Source organism: Lepidochelys kempii, chromosome 23, assembly GCF_965140285.1.
Source record: "Lepidochelys kempii isolate rLepKem1 chromosome 23, rLepKem1.hap1, whole genome shotgun sequence".
In the NCBI taxonomy this organism is placed as follows: domain Eukaryota; kingdom Metazoa; phylum Chordata; order Testudines; family Cheloniidae; genus Lepidochelys; species Lepidochelys kempii.
Genome location: NC_136402.1, coordinates 9326001 through 9351967, shown reverse-complemented (window position 1 = coordinate 9351967; position 25967 = coordinate 9326001). Strand labels below are relative to the sequence as shown.

General features: G+C 55.9%; 2 protein-coding genes and 1 long non-coding RNA gene across 17 annotated transcripts in view; 1 reads left to right on the top strand and 2 right to left on the bottom strand.

Moving 5' to 3' along the window:
- The window catches only part of CLASRP (CLK4 associating serine/arginine rich protein), a 41683-nt gene extending 31824 nt beyond the window's left edge, over positions 1–9859 (bottom strand). For 2 of the 9 annotated variants that reach the window (XR_012156043.2, XM_073322208.2), the window contains exons 1-4: positions 7800–7842; positions 5534–5610; positions 3684–3797; positions 1996–2093 (exon numbers count right to left, since the gene is read on the bottom strand). Coding sequence is in view for 7 of the 9 variants with exons in the window: in XM_073322208.2 (XP_073178309.1) it covers positions 1996–2093; positions 3684–3782 (197 nt within the window). In the remaining 2 variants the exon portion in view is untranslated. Of the gene's footprint in view, positions 1–1995; positions 2094–3683; positions 3798–5533; positions 5611–6108; positions 6190–7799; positions 7843–9794 lie in introns of those variants that run through there. The other 7 variants (XM_073322209.2, XM_073322212.1, XM_073322211.1 and 4 more) reach the window with 7 other exon arrangements.
- Positions 9860–10051: 192 nt separating this feature from the next.
- Positions 10052–20182, top strand: LOC140902322 (uncharacterized). 2 transcript variants are annotated; one of them, XR_012156053.2, is made up of 2 exons: positions 10052–10245; positions 14462–20182. It is a non-coding gene; the product is annotated as an uncharacterized LOC140902322 (long non-coding RNA). The 2 variants fall into 2 exon arrangements; XR_012156054.2 differs by having other exon boundaries at positions 13103–20182.
- RELB (RELB proto-oncogene, NF-kB subunit) overlaps positions 17784–25967 on the bottom strand; it is a 20903-nt gene continuing 12719 nt past the window's right edge. For all 6 annotated transcript variants that reach the window (XM_073322286.2, XM_073322287.2, XM_073322284.2 and 3 more), the window contains 5 exons: positions 24677–24781; positions 23694–23909; positions 22660–22728; positions 21196–21273; positions 17784–19173 (listed from right to left, as the gene is read on the bottom strand). In XM_073322286.2, the coding sequence (XP_073178387.2) occupies positions 18857–19173; positions 21196–21273; positions 22660–22728; positions 23694–23909; positions 24677–24781 (785 nt within the window). In that variant the 3' untranslated portion in view covers positions 17784–18856. The remainder of the gene's footprint in view (positions 19174–21195; positions 21274–22659; positions 22729–23693; positions 23910–24676; positions 24782–25967) is intronic.

Sequence of the window (25967 nt, the reverse complement as noted above, 5' to 3'; positions counted from 1 at the left end):
GTGCTGCCAAAAGAAATTCCTGGGGCTTGTGGGATCCTTTAAAATAAAGTGCAAGGGAGGGGCCTCTGCTCATTATTAACATTAGGAATTGTCCACATAGTGTGCTCTCTGCTGGAAAACACTAGTGAAAACTGAGCACTCAGGAGGGGAAGGAGGCAGAGCCAGACACCTCAGAACAGCTTGTTCCTGCGTATTTCACTCAGACTTGGCAGCTGGCGGAAAGATCCTTCATGCCCGTCCCTCCAATGAAGAGCAGAGAACGCAGCCAGTCCAGCTGACTGCCCACCCATCAATGAGTGCCCTGAAAGAGTGGGGAAGAGCCGACTGGTTGTTCCTGCTTCTCCTAAAGGTAAACACCAGGCAGAGCATGGTTTCAGAGGCACCTCTATCCAGCAAGATGCAGCACTTGCCCCACTCCTGGGGTGGGGAATGGGAGACATCTTTGAACTTGTCTCAGTTTGAAAAGAGGCCACCTTGCCTCAGGGAGGATAAAGAGTCAGAAGGAGCCATGAGGAGGGAGGGTCTGAGCCTGGACAGTCTCCCCTCAAACCACTGTCCCACAGTCAGCCTGTGCCCAAGAGAACAGTTCCCTGTGGTCTCCCACCCCTCAAAACAAACCTGCGGCAGGACCCCAGCTCCACAAACAGGTTTGGCTAAGGCCTTGCCTGCCTCATGTATAGGGCCCTACCAAATTCATGGTCCATTTTGGTCAATTTCTTGGTCATAGGATTTTAAAAATCATAATTTCCTTATTTCAGATATTTAAATCTGAAATTTCACGATGCTGTACCTGTAGGGGTCCTGACCCAAAAGTGGGGGTGTCGCAAGGCTATTGTAGGGGGGTTGTGTTATTGCCACCCTTACTTCTCTGCTGCTGCTGGTGGCACTGCCTTCAGAACTGGGCAGCCAGAGTGTGGCAGCTGCTGGCCAGCAGCCCAGCTCTGCAGGCCGCGCCACTGCCAGAAGCAGCACAGAAGTGAGAATGGTATGGTATTGCTATCCTTACCTCTGACCTGCTGCCCTCAGCCAGCAGCTGCCACTCTCCGGCCGCCCATGGCCACCCTTACTTCTGCGCTGCTGCTGGCGGTGCTGCCTTCACAGCTGGGTGCCTGGCCAGCAGCCGCTGCTTCTTTCCACCCAGCTCTGAAGGCAGCTCAGAAGTAAAGGTCGCGATATTGCCACCTCCGTAGAATAATCTTGCAACGCCCCCACCCCCCCATCACCTTTTGGGTCGGGACCCCCAGTTTGAGAAACGCTGGTCTCCCCTGTGAAATCTGTGTAATATAAGGTAAAAGTACACAAAAGACCAGATTTCACAGTCCGTGACGCGTTTTTCACAGCTGTGAATTTGGTAGGGCCCTACTCATGTACCTTGACTTATTACAGGGAGAACTAGCCATTTCCACAGTCTCCACTGTTCCTGGGGATTGGACCCAAGGTCCCTGTGCTGAGATGCTGATCATATTCCCCAAGGATGGGGTAGGGAGAGGGGGGAAGGTCACTCCCTAGGGTACAGAACTGTACTCACAAGATGGCATGCCCCTGCCAAGCCGACGTTGACCTTTGCATAGTCGAGCTGGCAGGTAGCATGCTCAAGGGACAGTCAGCCTGAAGTGCAGACAGCAAAGGAGCTTCAGGTACAACAGGCCCCAAGCCTCCCACCAATTCTGGGGGGTTTACAGTCACTTCTTCCCACCTTTTAAAGAGATTTCTACAGTGCTGTGTGAACATGAGGGGAAGAAACTGGCCACAGAAGGGACTCAGCATCGCTGACCATGCACAAAAGCAGACAAACAGGAACACTCCAGACCTTCCCCCTCTTCTCCTTCACTTGGTCACCTTACGGGATCCCACTAGCAGTACAACAGATACACCGAAGAGAGCAAGTTGATGGTGCCCCTTCGAGGGCCTTCCAGCCACAATCCCCAGCTGCTTCACTATGCTCCCTGCCTGTCAGTGCAGAGCTAGCAGGCAGGGCCCGCTCAAGCTACTCACATGTTGACAGGACTTTCAGCTGCAAGAGCAACGGCAGAATCCAAGTGGACCTTACACGCCCGGCCATGCACTTGGAGGAACTGAGCTGGGTCCTTTTTCTGGAAGAAGCACAAACAGCGAGATGTATAAGGCTGGCATTTTACAGGATCTGGTCAGTTTGAGCAAGGCACCAAGTTATGCAGACACTGAATGGCCGAGTCCAAAGCCTTTGTAAGGGGTTTAAGCATTCATTAAAGCTACAAGTGAAATCCCTTCAGAGCAGAGAGTCTGACAGTACCATGTGCAGGGGGGTGTTAAACACATCCTGGGGATCTCAGGCAGCAGCAGTTAAAGTGCCGAGCTACACTGAAAAGCAACAATAGAAGCAGCCCCTGCTTACTCGAATCTGCCTCATGTGCTTATCGGGGGCAAGCCTGATGCCTTTAGTGACAAAAATTTTCACTGCTCTTAGCCCTGCAGAGCCAGCACAGCTGAGACAGAAGGAGCTGGATTCGATTCCTTCGTATGTGTCAACCAGTTTGCTTCCTACGCTGCAAGCAGTTGCACTTGAGCACATCCAGGAAAGGCTAAGGGACTGCACAAGTGGTACAGCAGAGCCGGCTTGGCCTGCAGAACCTTTGTTACTGGTGCTGCTGTGCAACAAAAGAATCAAGGTTTGCTCACAGATCCCAGGTGAATTCTGGGATGCTGGCAGCTAGAAAAAAAAACATTTTACTTGTAAACCGAGCAGCCTTGATATGGCGTTAACCATGGCTCAGAGCAGGACTGCATTTTAGAGAGGGACACACCACAGGGAAGCAGGCCAAAGAGCTGATCCAAGAGTCAAGCTGCAGATCAGGCACTCCTGCATGTGGAGTGTTTCCTGTAATCCTGCTCTGTTCTTCCAGAAAGGAAATTGAACGTGCAAGAATTCAGTTCTACATAATGCCTCACAAGAGCACAGCAGGCCAACAAACCATGATAACCACACAGCCCGCCAGTCAGCATCACAACTCTGCATCCCTCTCCTTGGAGCAGCCCAGCATGCTGCTCTGCGGTCACAGCACCTCTGAGACAGTTCTGCCTGCTGAAACAGAGGTTGCTCAGGAAGTCAGACGTTGGTATGGGATTCAACATGTATCAATTCACTTAGGCAGAGGGGGACTGCAGCTCTCAGGCGAGGGCTGAGCTCCCAAAGCAATAGGAGTGGCTGCCACAAGGCCTCGTTCCATTGTAGCTTTGGAGGGAGGCACAATGAATATTGCACCTGCCCCAGCAGAGCATCAAGAGTCCAGGCCCACACTGTGCACAGGGAAAGCCGATACTTTCAGACACTTTAATTTTTCCCTGCGAGACATCATAATGTGGTTTGTAGCCACCTGACCTACAGCAAAACCCCACAGCACAGAGGTGTCTCTAGCCCGAGGCAAACAGACTTGGCACTAACCGTCCAGGCCTAACTATCATTAAAGGCAAAAACTTAAAGCAAGAGTAAAGTCACAGAAATGAGGAAGGGCCGAAGGTCCCAGCAGTAGCAGACACACACCTTGGACGCTTCCTGTGCGTGCTTTGCAACTGAACAGCAATATGTAAAGCTGCATAAAGCCAGACATGGGAACAGAAAACAACAGGAGCAGTACCCAACCCGACAGCAAAGGCCACAGACCGGGATGGCGGGGGCGGGGCCGGGACTGTGCAGGGGCACTCACTATTTTCTCATAGTATTCTCTCCGACGCTCAGCTCGTTTCTTGTAATCGACCATCATCCCACGGAGCTTGCGCTCATGTTTCCGGGCTTCGTGCCACATCCTGCTGTCTGCAAGCTGTCAAAGGGAAGGAACACAGAACTGAGTAAAAGCAACAACCTCTCAGCATTCCCAGAGACTGGGGTGCACTCTAGGATGTGTGCACACAGCCGAGGAGAGAAACGCAGACTCCACTCTGCACACAGACACCAACAAGCTCAGTGACTGAGAGTTACGGGTTAATCCAGGAACACACATTGTTGCAGAGAGCTGCAGCGGATGCCACAGCCATCACCAACAGCTACAATCAAACATTCCCCCAAGCCTCAGCCCCAGGGGACCAATCACACAATGCAGATGTTAAGGGCTTGTCTACACTTACACCGGTGCAGCTGTGCTGCTGAAGCACTTAGTGAAGACACTACCTACACCAATGGGAGAGCTTCTCCTGTTGGCGTAGCTACTCCACATCCCCAAGTGGTGGTAGCTACGTTGACAGGAGAAGCCCTCCCATCCACACAGTTCTGCCTACACCAGAAGGTTGGTCAGTAGAACTTCGTCACTCATGGGTGTGAATTTTCCACACTTCTGAGCAACATAGTTATACCAACATAAATTTGTAGTGTAGACTAGGCTAAGTATTTTAGGGTAGAAAAACATCACGCTGCTCTCCTCATTCCAGGACCAGGAGGCTGAAAGAGATCATAATCAAAAGGAAAAATCGGCTACATGGCACCCACCCTGAGAGACTCCAAGATCATAAAGTCTTAGGCAGAAGGGTACAGAGGAGAGCATCAGGCAAGGGCCATGAATAGGAGAGTCAGAGCATCCTGGACAAGTGGGCTGAACACAAGAATGGCCAGACTGGGTCAGACCAATGGTCCATCTAGCCCAGTATCCTGTCTTCCGAGAGTGGCCAATGCCAGAGTTTCAGAGGGAATGAACAGAACAGGCAATTATGTCGATCCATCCCTTGTCGTCCAGTCCCAGCTTCTGGCAATAACCGCAGCAAGGGGTCTATCTGGTCTCTACCTGAGGAGGTGGAAACCAGCCTCTTGGCTTTGAGACTGGCCAGTCAGGTTACTGTAGTAAGGTTACTACAGTCACAGAGCACCAATGACAATGCACTGAGATTAGAGAGACAGGCATGAAATAAAAGGAGAAAAACATCTTAGCACAGGGACAGCTATTCCAAAGGAAATACACCACAAGAGGGAGCGAGCGGGGCAGCAGGAACACCGACTCGGCCAGGATACCTCTCTGCCCCCCCCCCATCACCATGGCATCTGAGCATGTCAATCTTTCATGTACCTATACCCATGCCCCAGTAAGGCAGGGCAGGACTATTACCCCCATTTCACAGATGGGAACTGAGGCCCAGAGAGACTAAGTGACTTGCCCAGAACCACACAGGATGTTTGTGATGGGGCAGGAATTGACCCCAGGGTTCCCACAGCTCAGGCTGGTGCTGTAGCTACTGGGCCATCCTTCCTCTGAAGGCTGAGGGCAAGCCAGACAGGTGCTTGCATTGTGAGCATCCCAAAGACACCCTGCAGACGTGGGCTGCGCTTACATCAGTACAAGCCCTGAGAGCCCTGGGCTGGAGGCAAAGGACTGAAAAGCCCCATTAGCTCACCTCCAGTCCACTTTACACCACACTTTCAGGCCTTTCCCCGCCCACAAATTCCCCCCAGAACAGTTACCCAGCCCTTCCGCAGAGACACTCTGAGTGCCCAGCCGAGCGAGGGTGGGTGGGGGGTTAATCACAAGAGACACCTCAGAGAGGTCACAAGCTGGAGAAGGGCAATACTCACAGAACAGCAGCGTGGAGACCTGGGAGCAGCAGCTGCGTGCTCACTCAGCACAGCCCATGAGCCAAGGGAAAAGGAGCCTAAACAAAGAGAACACTGCAGGTCAGCAACCTGGGCAGGCACACCACAGGGCTACAACAAAGAGAGCGAAGGCCAGGGGTCTCTGAGTGTGGGGGGATGGGGGTCCCTCCCTCAAGGGGACACATGCTGTGTGCAGGAGCAGCTCTGTCCTCCGCACAGGTTCACTAGAATCACTTGACTGACCGCAGCACAGAACAGGAGGTGCGCTGCCCCCAATCTGGGGAGGCTGCAGAAATGGGCTAGGAGTTCTTCCAACTCTGCAGGGAAAGGTCTCTGCTATGAGCCCTGGCCCACACATTCACACTCAATATCACAGCCAAGACATGAGGAGAGTCAGGCTAGCCAGGAGCTCCACTGGCTGAGCAGTCTTTGCTGCTGCTTCTACCCCAAACTTACTCGGGAACCCCCCCAGGAGCCCAGCTCTGTCAGCTCCAAGTTTGCCATCTCTAGCCTGAGGGGTAAGGGCAGAAGGCTTTCCTCACTATTAATGGACCTACTGAAGGAATATTCCCGATCCAAGAGAGGCAGCGGCTACATCATGCCTTGTTGATCTTCTCTCTGAAAAAGCTGACAAGCTCCTGCATGGAAAGGGCATAGGATGGGCAGAAGTTAAAGCTGAGTAGCTTTCACCTAGACAGCAGCAGCACCCATCTCATCCTACACCGGGGGGCAGCGCCCAGGCACCAGCACCCCCATTCCCTGCCCCGCATGAGGGGGCAGCACCTACACACTGGCAACCCCCACTACCCTGCCCCACAGCACTCAGGGAGACAGTGCTTAGATATCAGCTCCCTGCATCCCCCACCACACTGGTGGGAGGGGGGCAGCAGGACGCATAGAGCTTAAGAGCAGAAGGGCCCACCAGATGATCTAGTCTGACCTCCTGTGTGTCACAGGCCACCCACACCACTCAGCACCCACACCACAAAACCCAACAACTGAAATTAAACCTAAATTAAACAACCTAAGCATTGCAGTCCACAGGAGACGAGACTATTACGTGCCACAGGCAGAGAACAGGAGGGACTAAGGGGCACCCACAATGGCAGGGAAATGATTCCGTGAGATATACCCAGATAATCCTGGCAAGTGACCAACACCCACACGCTGCAGAGGAAGATGAAAAAACCCCAAGGTTCCTGCTACTCTGACCCGGGAGAAAATTCCTCCTCCACCCCACATATGGCAGCCAGCAAGACCCCAAGCCTGTGAGCAAGAACCAGCCAGCCAAGCACTTGAGAGAGAGAGTGCTCAGTGTCACCTCACCAAATAGCCCCTCTCCACCTAGAGCCATGCTTGAGGCATCAAAGGAAGGAAGCCAAAAAAAAAAAAAAAAGCCCAGAATACTTTGAAGAAAACAAAATCCCTTCCTGACCCCAGCAGGCAGCTGGCTGAAGCCCTGATGCACAAACTTTTAGGAACATGACGCACAAATCAGAAGGGAGCACCAGGGCTGTTGAGCCCTAGTCTATCATAAGCAATCCCGTCATACAATCACACTCAAATTTCATAGAACAGTAGGACGGGAAGGGAGGACTAAATATTACCTAGACCAGTGGTTCTCAACCTGCGGCCCAATCAACACACAGCTGCGGCCCACATGACACTCAGGGCCATACAGGTAGTATTGGATGTGGCTCATATAACACATTATGGACTGCATATGTGGCCCATAATGGTAAATAGGTTGAGAATCACGGGCATAGACCACCCCAACAGCTGTTTGTCTAACCTGCTCTTAAAAATCTCCAATGATGGAGATTCCACAACATCCCTAAGCAATTTATTCCGGTGCTTAACCACACTGACAGGAAGTTTTTCCTAATGTCTTGCACGGGTTCTCACAACACATTTTTTGGTGGCCTCAGAGGGCATCCACTAACTCTTGCTGGTGGCTGCTTTGATAATTTTTCCTAAAATACTTAACTAACTTTAGGAAAAAACAAATAAATATGCACTTGTCCATGTCCAAATCATTGTAATTTATTTATGTAGGGTTTCTTTTTTTGTTTTTTTTACAGATTCAGTAATAACTACACTTGTCTCTATTTAGAGAGTAGAAAGCCAAATAGGGTGCTTTGCACGTTCTCGTATTTTTTTGTTGTTTCCTTTGCTTTTTTGGTTGTGGTGGGGGTTTTTTTTTTGTTTTTTTTTTTAAGACTTGCTACCTAGTAAGTCTGCTTGGTACCTTTGTTAATGTAGCTTTTCACAGCAGCACACTCGTTAGCTAGCTGGAAGACAGTGAAAAGTGACATTAACATACAAATATCACTTTTCACAACAGATGTACTCAGCCCAAGCCAGGGGACAAATTAAGCCTTGGATGGGGAGATGGGTAGGGAGGCAATGAGGGCCAGGGGTGATGGGGTGGATGGGTGAGGGGCCAGGGACAGCAGCAGGGGCCAGAGGTGATAAGGAGGGGATGAGCCCAAAGACCAGTGGCCAGGGGATGGAGCCTGCTGCTGTGCAGCCAAAGCCGAGAGCCCGAAGCCCCACGCTCAGAGCCAGTGGCCGGAGCCCGCTGCTGCTCAGCCAGAGCCTGCCGCCTGCCACACCAGTGCTGAAGCTGGAAGCCTGAGCCCCACCGGCCCTGGGAAGGTGGAGAACTCACACCGGCTGTCTGCTCATCCAGCGTTTGTGGCTCAAGAATGGGGTAAGCCCTCCCCCAAATCCCTGCCCAGGATGCTGTGGCCGCAAAAGCCCCTGGCAGCTGCATGCAGCCATGGTGGCGGCATTTGAGAAACACTGATCTAGAGCCCTGTGGGGATACAAAATTTATATCTGTGGCTGCGGATATCCGTGGATATAAAGCAGATCTGTGGAACTGCAGGGCTCTACCAGTAACCTGCCGCGGTGACAGCAGCAGCGGGTTCGGCTGCCGCTCGCAGGAGCCAGTGCCCAGTACAGGCAGCTCCTCCATTTTGGCTGTACTGCCGCCCTACCCCACCACTGATCGCCCCATCCTCAGCCTGCCCCACACCAAGGCGGGGGGGGGGGGGGGTCGGGGGACGTGTGCACGTATCCCGGTACCATTAGCCCCAGAGCCTGCCCGCCCCGGGGAGATGGGGGGGGGGGAACGTGCCCAGCTCCCGTCAGTCCCCCAGCCCCGCCCCAGGGAGATGGGGGGGGGGAACGTGCCCAGCTCCCGTCACCCCCCCAGCCCCACCCCGGGAGATGGGGGGGGAACGTGCCCAGCTCCCGTCACCCCCCCCAGCCCCGCCCCGGGGAGATGGGGGGGGGGAACGTGCCCAGCTCCCGTCACCCCCCCAGCCCCGCCCCGGGGAGATGGGGGGGGGGAACGTGCCCAGCTCCCGTCACCCCCCCCCAGCCCCGCCCCGGGGAGATGGGGGGGGAACGTGCCCAGCTCCCGTCACCCCCCCCAGCCCCACCCCGGGGAGATGGGGGGGGGAACGTGCCCAGCTCCCGTCACCCCACCCCCCAGCCCCGCCCCGGGGAGATGGGGGGGGAACGTGCCCAGCTCCCGTCACCCCAGCCCCGCCCCAGGGAGATGGGGGGGGAACGTGCCCAGCTCCCGTCACCCCCCCCCCAGCCCCGCCCCGGGGAGATGGGGGGGGAACGTGCCCAGCTCCCGTCACCCCCCCCCAGCCCCGCCCCGGGGAGATGGGGGGGGAACGTGCCCAGCTCCCGTCACCCCCCCCCAGCCCCGCCCCGGGGAGATGGGGGGGGAACGTGCCCAGCTCCCGTCACCCCCCCCCAGCCCCGCCCCGGGGAGATGGGGGGGGGGGGAACGTGCCCAGCTCCCGTCACCCCCCCCCAGCCCCGCCCCGGGGAGATGGGGGGGGGAACGTGCCCAGCTCCCGTCACCCCACCCCCCAGCCCCGCCCCGGGGAGATGGGGGGGGAACGTGCCCAGCTCCCGTCACCCCACCCAGCCCCGCCCCGGGGAGATGGGGGGGGAACGTGCCCAGCTCCCGTCACCCCACCCCCCAGCCCCGCCCCGGGGAGATGGGGGGGGAACGTGCCCAGCTCCCGTCACCCCACCCAGCCCCGCCCCGGGGAGATGGGGGGGGAACGTGCCCAGCTCCCGTCACCCCACCCCCCAGCCCCGCCCCGGGGAGATGGGGGGGGAACGTGCCCAGCTCCCGTCACCCCCCCCAGCCCCGCCCCGGGGAGATGGGGGGGGGAACGTGCCCAGCTCCCGTCACCCCACCCAAGTTTCCTACCTGCGGCGCCATCAACCACTCACCTGCGGAGGGGCGCGGCAAATTGACCCGGAACCGGAAAAGGGAGAGACTCGCCCCGTCGGCGGTTGGCTGGTGCCGATCACGTGGCTCAACCTCCTCAGCTAATGGCTGCCCCTTCCCCACTGGGGCCCGCCCTGCGGGGTGGGGCCGGGCTGGGATAAACTGGCGGGGGTGGGGGGTAGAGAGGCGCCTGCGCAGTCGCTCTAGGGGCCCTCGCGCGGGTGGGGCGTGGAGCGCGAAGCAGGAGCGCGGCGGGGGGCGGGGACTCGACTCGCTCCTGGCCGCCGGGTCCTTGGCGCGGCGCGTTCGGGGCTGCGGGCCAGTGAGTCGCTCTGGGCTCCGAGCGAGGGTCGGCTCCTGGATCCGTGGCTGGTGAAGAGGCAGGAAACCCAGGGTAGGAATAACTGGTCCATTTCCAGGCTGGAGAGAGGTAACTAGGGGTGCCTCCCCCGGTGGGGTGGGGGGGGTCTGTCTGTCCTGGCTCGGGGTGCCTCCCCCGTGGGGTGGGGGGGGTCTGTCTGTCCTGGCTCGGGGTGCCTCCCCCGTGGGGTGGGTGGGGGGGGGGGGTCTGTCCGTCCTGGCTCGGGGTGCCTCCCCCCTTGGGGTGGGTGGGGGGGGGGGTCTGTCCGTCCTGGCTCGGGGTGCCTCCCCCCTTGGGGGGGGTGGGTGGGGGGGGTGTCTGTCCGTCCTGGCTCGGGGTGCCTCCCCCCTTGGGGGGGGTGGGGGGGGGGTGTCTGTCCGTCCTGGCTCGGGGTGCCTCCCCCCTTGGGGGGGGTGGGGGGGGGGGGGGTGTCTGTCCGTCCTGGCTCGGGGTGCCTCCCCCCTTGGGGGGGGTGGGTGGGGGGGGGGGTGTCTGTCCGTCCTGGCTCGGGGTGCTTCCCCCCTTGGGGGGGGTGGGTGGGGGGGGGGGTGTCTGTCCGTCCTGGCTCGGGGTGCCTCCCCCCGTGGGTGGGGGGGTGTCTGTCCGTCCTGGCTCGGGGTGCTTCCCCCCTTGGGGGGGGTGGGTGGGGGGGGTGTCTGTCCGTCCTGGCTCGGGGTGCCTCCCCCCGTGGGGGGGGTGGGTGGGTGGGGGGGTGTCTGTCCGTCCTGGCTCGGGGTGCCTCCCCGGGTGGGGGGGTGGGGGGGTGTCTGTCCGTCCTGGCTCGGGGTGCCTCCCCCCGTGGGGGGGGGTGTCTGTCCGTCCTGGCTCGGGGTGCCTCCTCCCCTGGGGGGGGGTTGGGGGGGGTCGGTCTGTCTGTCCTGGCAAGGGTGAGTGAGGTGGCAAAACTTGCAGATACTACAAAACTAGTCCAGACAGTGAAGTCCCAGGCAGAGTGCGAAGAGCTACATAAAGGGTCTCTCACAACTGGGTGACTGGGGAACAAAATGGCAGATGAAATTCAGTGTTGATCAAGGCAAAGTAAGGCACGTTGGAAAACATCATCCCAACTACATCTATGGGGTCTAAAGTGGCTGTTACCACTCTAGAAAGAGGTCTTGGAGTCATTGTGGATGGTTCTCTGCAAACATCTGCTCAAATGCGCACGGGCAGTCGAAAAAGGGAACAGAATGCTGGGAAACTTTAAGAAAGGGAGAGCTAATAAGACAGAAAATATCGTATTGCTGCTGTATAAATCTATGGTATGCCCATATCTTGAACACTGTGCACAGGTGTGGTTGCCCCATTTCAAAAAAGATATTGGAAAAGGTTCAGAAAAGGGCAACTAAAATGATTAGGGGTATGGAACAGCTTCTGTAGGAGGAGAGATTAATAAGACTGGGACTTTTCAGCTTGGAAAAGAGACAACTAAGGGGGATATGATCGAGATCTATAAAATCATGACTGGTGTGGAGAAAGTAAATAAGGAAGTGTTGTTTGTTCATAACACAAGAACTAGGGGTCACCAAATGAAATTAATAGGCAGCAAGCTTAAAACAAAAGGAAGTATTTCTTCACACAGCGCACAGTCAACCTGCGGAACTCTTTGCCAGAGGATGTTGTGAAGGTCAAGACTATAATAGGGTTCAAAAAAGAACTAGATAAAAGAACTATTAGCCAGGATGGGCAGGGACGGTGTCCCTAGCTTCTTTTTGCCAGAAGCTGGGACTCAGTGATGCATGATGGATCACTTGATGATTACCTGTTCTGTTCATTCCCTCTGGGGCACCTGGCATAGGCTACTGTCAGAAAATCAGATATTGGGCTAGATGGACCTTTGAACTGACCCAGTATGGCCGTTCTTATAGACTAATCAGGGATTGAAAAGTTTCTAAAATAGAACATCTCACAACAGTCAGTCTGGTGCATGAGTGGCGGTATTTGGTGTGACAAATGTGGGAATTTTGGTAATATTTTTATGATACCTATGTGTGTCTCACTTTCCCCTTGGGCTTTACACTGTCTTGCACTGAGTGTAAAGAGAAGGGGTGAGGTGTTGATTCAGCAGCCTGGTTGGAAACCAGAGTAAATGTCTACATGGGTGAGTGAAAGAGACAATGGAAACCCCAATGGCCAGGACATTTCCACCTAGCAAGTGTCCAGCTGGCAAGAAGAAGGAGATTTCCACCCACCTCTCTGCAGGGAAGCCAAGCAAGGGCTCCAAGCAGGAGAACAAAGGGGAAAAGTGGTCGGTGGCCATGTTAAAAGCTGAACTCATAGATACCTACAGCACACACACATGGAACCAAACACACAGGGACAGAGATGGGGTCAAAATGGATCTTACAGCAGCTTGGTGGGGTAGAGACCTGATGTTGGCCAGGCTGAACTCTGTCCTGTCCTTTGCTTCTCTAAGGACTGTCAGATTCTGTAGGCCAGGTGACTAATAGATTACCTTCTTTTGAAAAGGCTGTCTGGTGCCATTGTAAATGCTTACTGGGAGCATTGCGTCCTGAAGGGACACCGTACAAGCCTCCCACAAAAGTCTGGACTTGCAGCAGGGAACCACCGGGATCCCTGGTACCCAAAGGCCCAGTTTCAGTTATGGAGTCCATGGGCCTACCCCTGTGGAAGTGTGTGGATGCTGGGGGCCCAACACACTAAAAGGGTCACTCCACAGAACTGATTACTGGTTGGGGCTTAGACCAGACCCTGTGGATCTGTGATGTAGGGCACTACATTGCTTTCTTCCAGTCCTTCATGCCATTGCAGAGACCTTCAATGCACTGGAAATGGATCAGAATGTGAAGGGATGTTGACTTAGTCTTCATCAACATCACTTGTTATGTGAGGATTTTTTTCCTGGTCAGGAAAAGGGTCATTCCCAAGGCTGGTGTTTGTAAAATTGAGGTTCTGTTATCCTTTACAGGAAGTGGGGTTCTTCGAGATGTAAGCACAGTCAGGATGAGCTCTACCCTGACATCTGGTGGTGAGCTGTGGCAGGTTGTGGAGAAGAACTTCAGGGGCTGATCTCATTTGCATAGGCACACCCACCCCTCCTAGATGGTCACTTTGGCTGCTGTAGGAGCCTGTTTCTCTGTTGTTGGGACAGGAAGAATAAACTGTTATCCTAATTATGTGAATCAAGGACAGTGGAACTGTACTTGGCCTTTTGTTATGATGGAGGGACTCGTCATCACCGAAGCAGCACTTGCTAAGCAAGGGTCATGGGTTCCAAAACCCAATGAATTGAGAGAGGTTGGGAATAGGCATTTGTACTTTGTGGTATGGGTTCTTTTTAAGGGCCCTAAATGCCAGCTGTATCTTTTCTACTATGTAATAGCAGAGCTAATTTTGATTTTAGTTAGGAGCCTGGTTACAGATTACAGAGCTGAATTTGTTTTGGGTCAATGGTGCACCAGTACTGGGGTTCCCTTACTATGAGCTGAAATCACTGAGTACTGTGCTAAAAATAGTAAGGGGCCTGAAGATATATTGGTGAGTGACTTGCAGGATGACTACGGGGGAGGAGCAGCTGGTGGACGGCTCACAGGATGGCTACCGGGGAGGAGCAGCTGGCAGAGAGGAGTGCAGAGAGGTGGGGGAGCAGCTGGGGAGAGGAGTGTGGAGCATGTAAGGTACCCTTTTGCTTCTTCCCCGACCCCGTTTCCACACAGGTGGTGGTGGGGTTAAAACTCTGTAGATGAACTTTTGAATTCTGGACTCACCAAGGACAGACTTTTGGGTTGCTGGACTCAAGAACCAAAGGGAAAGGACATGGCCCAATTTGCTTGGGGTGGGTTTTTGCTCATTGTTTGTGTTATGAATCCTGTTGGTGCTGTTTCCCTAACATAATGCCACATTGTTTCTCTCTGTTATTAAAAGACTTTTGTTACACTCAGACTCTGCTTGTGAGAGGGGAAGTATTCTCTCTTAGAGGCGCCAGGGGGGTGGTATATATTTGTCCCAGGTCACTGGGTGGGGGCTCAAGCCGGTTTTGCATTCCATTATTGGAATGGAACCCCTAGATACTGAACCCGGCCCTTGTTGCTGCCAACTCTGATGGGCAGAAGAGATACATAGATATTTTGTTCAGTTGGATCCATTATAGTGCATATGCATCTCACGTGCGTGAGACTGGAATCTTTTGACCAGAAGTATCCATTGGGTCCATGCCTGGGCCCTGCATGTCCATTTGTCCCTCATACTAGAGCATACAGGACAAAGAGTCTCTACCACCTCAGCCTTCAGGATGCTTGTTTCACACAGTGATTCATTCTGCCAACAGAAAATATCTCCAGTTTCCAGTGGGACGCAATACCTGATACTGGTTACGATCGTCTAGCCTGTTTACACCCCAGGAGTGTTCACAAAATGCCTGGTAGTAGGAGAGGCCACCTGAAATACCATGCTGGAAGGGACCACAGTACAGATCCTGACAGACACCACCCCTGCAATGTATAATATCAACAGGCGGGGGGGCTCTGTGAGGAGGGAATCAAACTATGGAAACAGAGCCATCTGCACAGGAAAACTTCCATGGCCCTTCACCAACCAGGAGCAAAGAACAATCTGGTGGATTACCTCAATGACAGTACTCAGCCAGCCACCAATAGTCTCTCAAGCCTGTGATCCACAGAGGGGGTTTCCCTGTGGTAGACCTGTTTGCCACTAACAAGAACAGCAAATGCCCTCTCTTCTGCCCCAGAACAGGTACCAGCCCAGGCTCCCTCCAGAATGCTTCCCCCATATCCCAGTCTCAAGGCCTCCTTTATGCCTTTCCTCCCATTCCTCTGATATCCAGGGTCATAAAAAAGATCAAGCAGGATGTGACCACAGTAATACTTGTAGCATCAGTGATGCCTCACAGACCTATTGCACTGTCCGCAACACTCCAGTCTACCAGATGTCTTCTCTCAGAGAAGAGGAAAATTCTCCTTCCAAACCCAACCTCTTCACAGCTCGTGGCTTGAAAATGGGCTGGCTGTGCACTACAGCCAGGGACTGCTTTAGAGAAGACCAATAAATCCTTATAGAGAGGAGGAAGCACACGATCAGTCTATGGATCAGAGTAATGAGAGAGACTTTCTATCTGAGCTTCCTTCACAATACATCAGCCCATTAGATGCCAAGATTTTGGACTACATCCGTCACCTCAAGCTATTGAGCCTCACCATTAGCCATGCTCCAGTGCAAGTCTGTATGGTATTCTCCTGTCCGGCTGTTTCAAACATGCTAAAAGGACTGGTCCACACCTAACCCTGGTCCATGATCCCCTCTTTCCTGGACCCTTAATGTGGTAAACTGGAGCCTGGCAGGCACCTCCTTTGACCCTTATCCAGGTACCATCTCACTCTCCAAACCACCTTCATGGTGGCTGTCACCCCAGCTATTAGTGCTTGGCTCTCGCAAAGCCTCCTAGCAGCTCCATTACACTGTCCTCCACAGGGAGAAGATGGGGCTGAGGCCCCACCCTATGCACCTCATCGAGGTGGTGTCTGAGTTTTCATTTAAACCAAACCATCAACCCCACCATTTTCTTCCCCAAACTGCACTTGAACCTGGGAGAATCCAAGCTCCTCATTTCAAGTAATCAAGGAGGGCTCTAGGCAGTATGGAGCCATTCAGGAAATCACCTAGTTTATTTTGTTGGCATTGGGGAAGATCGGGCCAGATTAACACATAGACAAAGTAGGCATGTACCTGGGACCCAGGCAGGTAGGGGCTGTGAGGGTGTGGAGCGGAGGGCCCAACAAACAGCTATACAGGATGCTGCTTGTGACTGGTCTGGCTTTCCTGTGGATCCACTGGGACCAGCTGCTCGGTTCATCCTGCTGCTGCTCGGGGTGAGGCTCACCATGACAGAGGGGTGGCTGGGCCAAACCTGAGTGAGTGGCACCGTGACCTGGCCAATGGGGTTGTAGCACCCCTCAGGTTTGGCCAGGCTATGCCTCCATCATGGTGAGCAGCGACCAGAGCAGTGAGATGAAGAGCCGGGCCCAGCAGAGCCACAGCAAGGCGAGTTTGGCTGCAGAGTGTGTCCTGTACAGCTGTTTGTTGGTGTTCATATTAGAAAGCAGGGGCCCAGACGTGTGCATTTGTCTAGGGCCCAGCAGTGGGTTAATTCGGCCACCTCTTCTCAGAGCTCACTCCATCGGTTACAATCTGTAACCAGCTAGCAGATGTGCCCCGGGCCTCAGGCAGCAGGGCCCTCTCAACTAGAGCCCAGGCAACCTCCTCCGAAGTATTCCTCTCAGAGATCTCCAGGGCAGCCAGACAGAGCGCAGCCCACACCTTCACCATGCATTACACTGGGGGTTTTATTACTAGTTGTGATACCAGACTTGGTAGAGCAACTCTGCAATCCTTATTTTGTCAAGCTCTAGCTAGGACTCCTCACACCCTCCTCTGGTTAGTCGGGGAGCTACTAGCTAGTCTCTGGAGTGGGCTCCACATGGACAGGGACTCCAATACAGAGCAAGTACTTACAGTACAGTAACTGTGCTTCTAGGTGCTTTGTCAGGGGGAAGCCCACAACTCACTCCTTTCTGCCTGGACTAGGCTTGATATCCAAAAGGTTTCCTCCTGGTAGCAAGCATCCAGATACCCAGGGATCATGGAGTGGCCCTAGAGACCTCTGGAAGGAGCCAGAGGATGGACTGCTCCAGCAGGCAGAGCGTTAGCCACTACTGAGACCTACCAGCCACTTGGGTGAAAGGGCAGCCTGGTGCTACATGTCACTGCCACAGCCGGAAAGGGAAGTGAGAGGTGGGCAGAGCCACTCTGCCCATGGGTGGAGGGTAGGAGCGCACACTGGGGGCCAGTGCTGCCCTAGTAGATGCTGGTCAAAGCTGAGATGACAGCTGGAGAGGCCATGGGGCCCCCAGATGGCACCTGAGCAGTGAGGCAGCAGCCAGAGAGATGTTGAGAAGTGGGGGTGGTCACAGGCTCCCTACAGGCCTGTCCTGGAAGGTAGCTGTGGGCACGGGTTTCCCCAGGACATGGGGAGCAGGCCCTCTAATGGCTCTGAGTGGGGAGAGCCACCTCGAATTCTCTTTGGGTTAACAGTACGAGACTTCGCTCCTAGCGAGCAGAATGATGCACCCAGTTAGCAATGAGGCAACTTCTAGCAGCCGGCGGAGAAGTGCTCTAGGAGGAGCAGCAGCACAAATCTCTCTACGTGAGCTAGCTGCTACGGGGGCACAGAGCCCGTGTTAGCCTGGGCTACACGGGGGTCTCTGGGCACTTCACCTGCTGACTTAGCACCTGGTGCTGCCAGCCTCTCAGCACTCACAGGCTGAGCGGCGTCAGGCCTCATTGCTCTGCGAGGGGCGCTCTGCCCTCTGTGTCAGTATTTTACCAGTGCTCCTTGGGTGGATAATGTGTGAGATAAGTAATATTAATGCCCCGAGCCTGGGTAATTATGTTCAGTCTCCTTATATTCCCCCCACCCCACAGCTAAACCATGTCCCGCCCTCAGTGGTGGTATGCTGTTGCTATAAGATGTTTGCTGCATTGCACCCTAGAGCTGGGTGCACTGTAGTGACAGCAATGGGCTCCCCTGTCTAGAGGTGATATATGGGCTCGTAAATTGGTTCAGGATGAGGCAGTAGAGAAGTATTGTTTTTTATTACCATCTGTCACAACACACCTGGGTGGTGGGTGAGCAGCATCACCCTCATTTTACAACTTGGGAAACAGACACAGAGAGGTGAGTGACCTACCCAGGGCCACAGAGTGAGTCAGTAGTAGAGCTGGGGACAGACCCTAGGTGTCCTGGCTCCCAGTTCCCCAGCGGCTCCGTTCCAGCTGGCATCTCAGCACGGCCAGCTGTGAGGCTGTGTTCTAGTCCCACCCTCCTCAGGTCAGCAGGTGCAGGGACTGCTGCGGACGGGGCATCCAGCCTGCACAAGGCATGGCCTTCAGGAAGATCTTCAAACTGTCCCCTTATTAATAGCAAAGCCAGTGGCCCAGCTGTCCTCACTCTGGCCAGGGGAGCCTGGCCATTGGCTACAACGGGAGCAGGAGCAGACCTTAAATTTCTTCCACCCTGACTGGCCAGGATTTGGGGGCCAGACAGTGTCCGTGTGCCTCCCCCCCCCCCGACCTTTGCCATGAGGTGGCCTCATTTATGGCAGGGAAGTGCTGGCTACAACTAACCCCTATAAATATAGTGCAAAGCGTGAACCCCTGCAGCAGCCTATGCAGTCAAACCTGGGCACAGTGCCCACGCAGAGCCCCTCTGGCCAGGTCCTGCCCCAGCAAGCCAGCACCTCAGCTCCTGGAGGGAGTTCAGCAAGGGGAACTGCAGAGTGAATATGCTGACAGTGAGGAGGCTGCTCGGAGGTGGAATTGGACAGGCTGGGATGTGGAACTCCAGTTGCAGATGGAGCATTCCCAGGCAGCCACACTCCTCAGGGCCCACACTCTTAGGGGAGGGCGGTGCTGTCATTCTCTCTCCATGCCCCTTGGTCTCAGCTGGTCTCCTGGAGGTAGGCCCTGCAGTGACAAGCAGTCTCCTTTGTGCTCGCTGCCGGGAGGCCCGGGAAGCTCTGCCAACAAGCCAAGTGCCCCAGTCCTTCCATCTCCAGGCCCTGCCCAGCTAGAGCAAGGGGCTCCCTGCCGGGACAGATCTGAAACAAGGCTCGACTGCTCCTCACATGTCTCCCAACCTCATGCCCAGCTATGCCCGCTCATAGGCCTCCTTGTACTGACTGGGGAACATGTTACTTCCAACCAGACTGGCCGTACCCTCAATGTCCCCCGCAGAGTTCTCCCCAGGTGCCAGGAACGGGGCAGGGCTGCTCTGCGCAGGGCTGTAGGCGTCCAACAGGAACTCTGGGCCAAGGCAGCCTGGCAGCTCCATGGGAGAGCAGGCGGCGGGCAGCATGTCCCTCGGGTTCAGGCAGCTGTAGGTGGTGTAGTCCTGGCCCAGGCAGAAATCGAAGGGCTCAGGCACCGTGATGTGCTCCAGGCTGGGGTGGAGGGCAAAGCCTTCCTCTGCAATCAGAACAGGAATGGCTCAGTCAGCTAGCGAGCCCTGTTCCCCCAGGAATGCAGCATGGTGCCCAGGCTGCCTTGGGGACAACAGGGAAGAGCGACAGGCATCCTCCTGGGAGGCCGGGTTGCCATGCAGGGGGTAGGCAGTGGGGGTATGGCCAGACAGGCTCCCCACAAGGGAAACAGCCTGTACCTTGCCAGCATGTCTAGCCACCAGTCTGGACTGGAGCGAGTCAATACCTGGGGTTGGGCCAAGGCAGGGACATGATGGGTGTGACACTCTATATCTTGGGGCAATACCCTGTAACCTTCATATTAATCATTTTGTATATAATTGTGATCATATAAAGCAGGTATTGTGAGGTATCATGGGAAAGGTTATGACCTGCTGTTCCATCTAAATGTGTGTATCATTAATGCATATAAAACTATAAGAATTGTCTTGTATGGTTTTCACTAAAATATGCTATGGGTTTGGGAAGCATCCAGATACTAGCTCTCCAGAGACAATGACAAAGGAGATAACCAACACCCAAGTGGGTTCTGAACGGACATCACCAGCCATTGTCCAGCAAGGGAGCTACAATGCAATGACTCACTTACACAAGGCCACACTAGGGGAATTGCTCAACCTTGCCTGGTGACTCACCTGCCATGCAGTCATCACTTGTGTCCTCCAAGTACATGGATTAACAATATAAAATAGAACACAGTGGTACCATGCTTGGTCTTTCTCCTCCCCCCACCTATGCTGCAAGCAACAAGGACTCTCAGAAGATTGAAGACTCCAACAGAGGAGACTGGCCCAGGCTTCAAGGGTGAAACCTGTGTACTATGAACTGCAATATCCAGTGGGGTGAGAAAAACTGCTTAATCTAGATGTTGCCCAGACTAATAGGGTTGAGAGTTTAGACTGTGTGCTTACATTTTATTTTGGTAACTAACTCTGACTTTTTGCCTATCACTTAAAATCTATCTTTTGTAGTCAATAAACTTGTTTCATTCTTTATCTTTACTAGTGTATTTGCCTGAAGTGTTTGGTAAATCTGCTCAGATTTATAGAGGCTGGTGTATATCCACTTTCCATTGCTGAAGAGGTGAACCAATTAATTTACTTATATTGCTCAAGAAAGCATCTTGAGCAGTGCAAGATGGTATATTCTGGGAGCTGGGGGGATTGGGCTGGTGCCCTTCTCTGTGTGATTCATGAGTGGCTCTGGGACCATTCATGCAATCAAGCTGGGTGTGGGGGCTCCACATGCGGTTGTGCTGAGTGATCACATTGCCTGGAGGGGTTTGCTGCTTGTCACTAGCAAAGCATTGTGAGAGACAACCCAGGCTGGAGAGTTAAGAGGCCACGGCGGTCCCACAGTCCCAGGCTGCACCCCAGGGATCCCGTCACAGTGGGGAGTGACCCCAGCGATGAGTGCAGTCACTGGAGGGCTCCTGGGGACGTACCTGGCCAGCTGGGTTGCAGTGCTGCAGACCTGGGGAAGCAGAGGGCAATGCCTTGGGGGCTCTAGCAGGGGGGGCCCAGCTCAGGACACCTTTGGGCTAATTCTCAGGGGGCCAGAGCACCCCAGCTCACATTGGTTCCACTAGGAGTTCGGAGCTGAGACCCTGACATCGTTGCCACCCATGAAAAGGGGCTCCGCAGAACCCCACTGCCCCCTAAGTGTGGGAATCATTGTGCCCCCAGGTCCCCACATGGGGGATCAGTGTGTCCCCCTCAGGCTTCCCCCTATCTTCCCCCATGGGGAGGAGGTCATTATGCCAACCCCAGATGCCCCAACCTGCCCCTGCCATGTGAAAGGGGTCACTGTGATCCCTGGATGCCCCCACCTTCCTCCTGCCCAGTGTGGAGGGGGTCATAGCACCCCCTGGGCCCCATCTGCTCCCCTCCCATGTGTAGGAAGGGAACACTGCACCCCCCCTAGACAAATACACCATATGGGGGGGGTCCCTGCTCAGAGGCACCAGCCAGCCTTGTGCCCATCCACATCCTGACACAAGACAACTGACCTGCTGTCTGGGGCGTGATGAAATGGTCCATGTAGCCTGGCTTCTTCTTCCTCTTCTTGGCTTCAATCCCATGAGGGTCTAAGGGACAAGAAGAGAAGGCACTTCACAGTGCCCTAGCACGGGCACAACCTAGCCCCACAATGGGCACCCGAAGGAGCCAAAAGCCACCTATGACTGCAGCAGCAAGCCTGATGGGAGCAGCCCCTGCAAGATTCCCCCGTCCCCTCAGACAGCAGGTGCCTGAAGGCTGCACTCCATCGACCCGTCACTCTGAGCAGGGGATGTGGGGGACTGGCCCTCAAGCTGAGCAATGTGGATGTGCAGGGGGGATCAGGCCATGATGCTGAGCAGTCTGGATGGGGGGACCAGGCCATCATACTGAGCGGTGTGGATTGGGGGGGAGGGGACCAGGCCGTCACGCTGAGCGGTGTGGATTGGGGGGGAGGGGACCAGGCCATCACGCTGAGCGGTGTGGATGGCGTGGGGGACCAGGCCGTCACGCTGAGCGGTGTGGATGGCGTGGGGGAGGGGATCAGGCCGTCACGCTGAGCGGTGTGGATGGCGTGGGGGAGGGGATCAGGCCGTCACGCTGAGCGGTGTGGATGGCGTGGGGGACCAGGCCGTCACGCTGAGCGGTGTGGATTGGGGGGGAGGGGACCAGGCCATCACGCTGAGCGGTGTGGATTGGGGGGGGAGGGGACCAGGCCATCACGCTGAGCGGTGTGGAGTGGAGGGGGAGGGGACCAGGCTGTCACGCTGAGCGGTGTGGAGTGGGGTGGGGATCAGGCCGTCACGCTGAGCGGTGTGGATTCAAGCCTAATTTAATGGTGTCCAGTTTGCAAAATAAAGACTGGGAATGGATGTGTCATTACACAAAGTAAAACTATTTCCCCATGTTTATTTCCCCCCACACACTGTTCCTCACACGTTCTTGTCAACTGATGGACATGGCCCACCTTGATTATCACTACAAAAGGGTTTTTTTCTCTCCTGCTGGTAATAGCTCACCTTAAGTGATCACTCAGGTTACAGTGTGTATGGTAAAATCCATTGTTTCATGTTCTCTGTGTATATAAAATCTCCCTACTGTATTTTCCACTGCATGCATCCAGTGAAGTGGGCTGTAGCTCATGAAAGCTTATGCTCAAATAAATTTGTTAGTCTCTAAGGTGCCACAAGTCCTCCTTTTCAAGTGCTCTGCCAAGGAGTCAGATCCCTGGTGCCGTTCTGCAGATGGGGGCACACTGAGGGGAGTGACTCCCCAGCCGGCCAGAGGCAGAGCTGGGAACCCAGGGCCTCCTCCCATCCCACCGGAAACTCCAGGGCCAGGCTGGAGCCATCAGTCACCCCTGGCATGGGCAGAGCCAGCCCAGGAGCCAAGAGCTTCTTGCAAGGGCCATAGCCCAGGCCAGCCTGATCCCCACAGCCCCCCAGCCTGCCCTGGCGTGAGGCCCGCACACTCACCTGATGCTGAGAGCTCCTCCAGGACATCTGGCATCCCCCGCTTCCTCTTCACGTGCACCCCATATGTGTCTGTAGAGATTGAGGCAGAGGAGGGTGTGGCCTGAACCATGGGAAACTGACACAGGCCTCTGCCCACAGGCTCCCGAAACCTGCCTGGCACCAGCTGGGCACGTGCCTGCTCCACCCTGTGGGGCTGTGACCAGCAGGGGCTGCTCTGGGGCCCCTGACTCCCCTTTCCGTGAGGGGCTGTGACCAGCAGGGGCTGCTCTGTGCCCGCTTGACCCCCCTTTCTCACCCCCGATGTGACTGTGTCCATTGGGGCTGCTCTGGGCCCCCCTGACCCCCCTTTCCCTGAGGGGTTGCGTGCGGCAGGGGCTGCTCTGGGCCCCCTGACCCGCCCTTCCCCCTTGATGTGGCTTTGTCCATTGGGGCTGCTCTGCTCTCCCCCAACCCTCTCCAGAGGGCTATAATCAGCGATGGCTGCTCTGGATGACCCGACCCCTTCTTTCCCTGAGGGGCTGCATATGGCAGGGGCTACTCTGGGCCCCATGAGTCCCCCTTCCCCCGAGGGGCTGTGACTAGTGGGGACTGCTCTGGCCCCTGTTCTCCCACTCCCGCGCAACGGGGCTGTGACTGATGGTGGTTGCTCTGGGCTCCCATGCCCCCCATCCCTCCCAACAAGGCTGTGATTGGTGGGGGCTGCTCTGGTCCCCACCAAGGAGCTGTGAGCAGCAGAAGCTGCTCTGGGGTCTCATGACCCCTTTTCTCCACCAACAGGGCTATGATTGGCAGGGGCTGTGCTGGGCCCCTCTGACCCTCCCTATCCCCGAAGGACTGTGACCAGTCCTCCCCCTCGCCCTCAGGAACTGTGACTGGCAGGGGCGCCACTGGGCCCCCCAACCCCTCTACCCATGAGGGGCTGTGGCTGGCGGGGACTGCTCTGGGCTCCCCTGATGCCCCTTCCCCTGAGGTCCTGCTCTGGGCCCTCCCCTTTCCCCGAAGGGCTGTGAAGGACATTATGGGGTGGCGGTTACCGTGGTCCTTGGGCAGGTAGGTGAAAAGGAAGGGCTCGCTGCAGACGCTGTCTGTCAGGCGCTGCAGATATACCTCCACCTCCACCGGCTCCAGGATGTCCAGGTGCTGGTACGGGGGTGTCTTGAAGACGATGGCTATCTGACGGTGCACGTCGGCCTGCGAGAAGTCCGCCTTGCTCTCCCACGCGTCCCTCCGGAAGACCACGGCAATGTCCTCTGCGGGGGATGCGGGGTGAGGGCTGGGGAGTTGACTGGCAGGCAAGGGGGTGCCCCGGGAGACTGGGTTGGATGGGAGGAGCTGGGGACAGAGCCCCTGAGGGCAGATTGGGGCCCAGATTCAGCTGCTATGGGAGGAGACCCCATGCCCACAAGGTATGGTAGCACAGAGAATTCCCTGCCTACTTGTCTGGCTGCTGGGTTTCACATACTTGCTCAGGGTCACGCTAACCTCCAGGTTTGGAGCAGGGCAGGAATCCTCCTCCCCAGATCAGACTGACAGGACCTTGGGGCATTTCACCTTTCCCGGCTGACAGGTGTAGATCAGCTGGCCACGTCTCATCTCATCAACTCTCTGCCGTGGCAGGGGCCTGAGGGCACCTGGGTCTCTCCAGTCCTCTGCCTGCGGCTGTCAGCACCACAGTGTCCGAGGACTGAAACCCTCTGGTGTAACTATGTCCTTGGATGCTGCACAGGGCAGTTCCATGCAATGCAATGGCCTGTGCGATGCAGGGGTCAGACTGGCTAATCTAATGGGTCCTCCTGGCCTTGAGCTCTACAAACTTCTGAATAAGCATGTGCCCCGCAAAGGCCCCACACCATCACCTCCCCTCGCCTCTCGGTGTAGCAGGGCTCCAGAACCAGCCCATTTGCCCTCCCCCCCAACCCCTTCCCCTTCTACCAGAGCTCCATGCCTCCTCCCACCCCCCATTCTAGCAGACCCCCTCCCACCGCCCCAGTCCGCTAACCCCCTTCCCCTCCGTTACCTTTCTGGACTTTGTCGCAGAGCAGGTAGAGTTCCTCCCCACCCGTGCAGGGCCCGTACTCCTTATTCATCCGGCAGATCCTCAGCTCTGATGTGTTTGTGGATTCTGCACATGCCAAGACTCAGTTCAGCCACCACACAGATCTCCCCACCCTGCTCCATCCTTCCCCAGCCACATGGGGCCAGCTGGTATCAGGGAGCCACCCCATCCTACCCGCCACCATGCAGGGCTGGCTGGCTGGTACGAGGGACCCTCCCATCCCTCCCCTGCCACACACAGCTGACCAGGCACGGGGGATCCCCGCTCTACTCCTGCCCCACAATGCAGGGCTGGCCGGCAGGAATGAGGCATCCCACCTCCATCCCTGCCCTACCATGCAGGGCTGGCCAGCAGGCATGGGGGACCCGCAGCCTCTGAAAAGGCCAATGGGGCTATGCTGACACTTGTAAAAATTCATTCTGGTTATTTGCCTGACCTGGGTGGCGTCAGCTCTGGGGCCAGGTGGGGGTGCCCTGTGCCAGGGAACAGACATGGTGCTGCTGCCAGGCAAGCACCAGGTTATGCCAGTCACAAATCTGCAGCCATCTCAGTCTTCACATGGTCACTGTTTTGCACCCCGCAGCCACCCAGAGCCTCACAGTGCTGGCAGCCTGCTCTGAATGCCCACAAGAGCCTCCATCAGCCATTGGCAGTGCAGGGCCCATGACACACAGGAGGCGGGCTGCCATTCCTCCAAGCAGAGTGCACTAATGCACACCAGTGGATAGGCTGGCGGCTGTCCACGAATTGGCCTGTAAACCACTCCCGTCTCCTTGTTCAGATCCCCCCAGGAGCCCCCGTCTGCCATAGGGACAGGAGATGGCCAGGGCCACTGGGAACAGATCCTATCCACCGGTTAAATGTGGCGCTAACAATCACTCCCAGCACCTCCACATGTCCCGTCCCTAGTGTGAACTCTCAAGTGCAGACACCATCTCTTCCTACTGGTCCGTATAGGACCAAGCATGGCACCGCTGCAATACCAGCCATGCCCCAAACGGCCCGTCCGGCACAGGGCTGCCCAGTCCCACCAGGGCACCGCTGCAATACCAGCCCGGCCCCAAACGGCCCGTCCAGCACAGGGCTGCCCAGTCCCATCAGGGCACCGCTGCAATACCAGCCCGGTATGTGTGTACCTGGCACACACACCACGACAACACAAACAGCCTACACAGCACTGGACTGCCCAGCCCAGTTCTCTCAGCCAGGGCCCTGGCAGGCTCCAGCCTAGTGACGCTGTTCTCTCACTCAG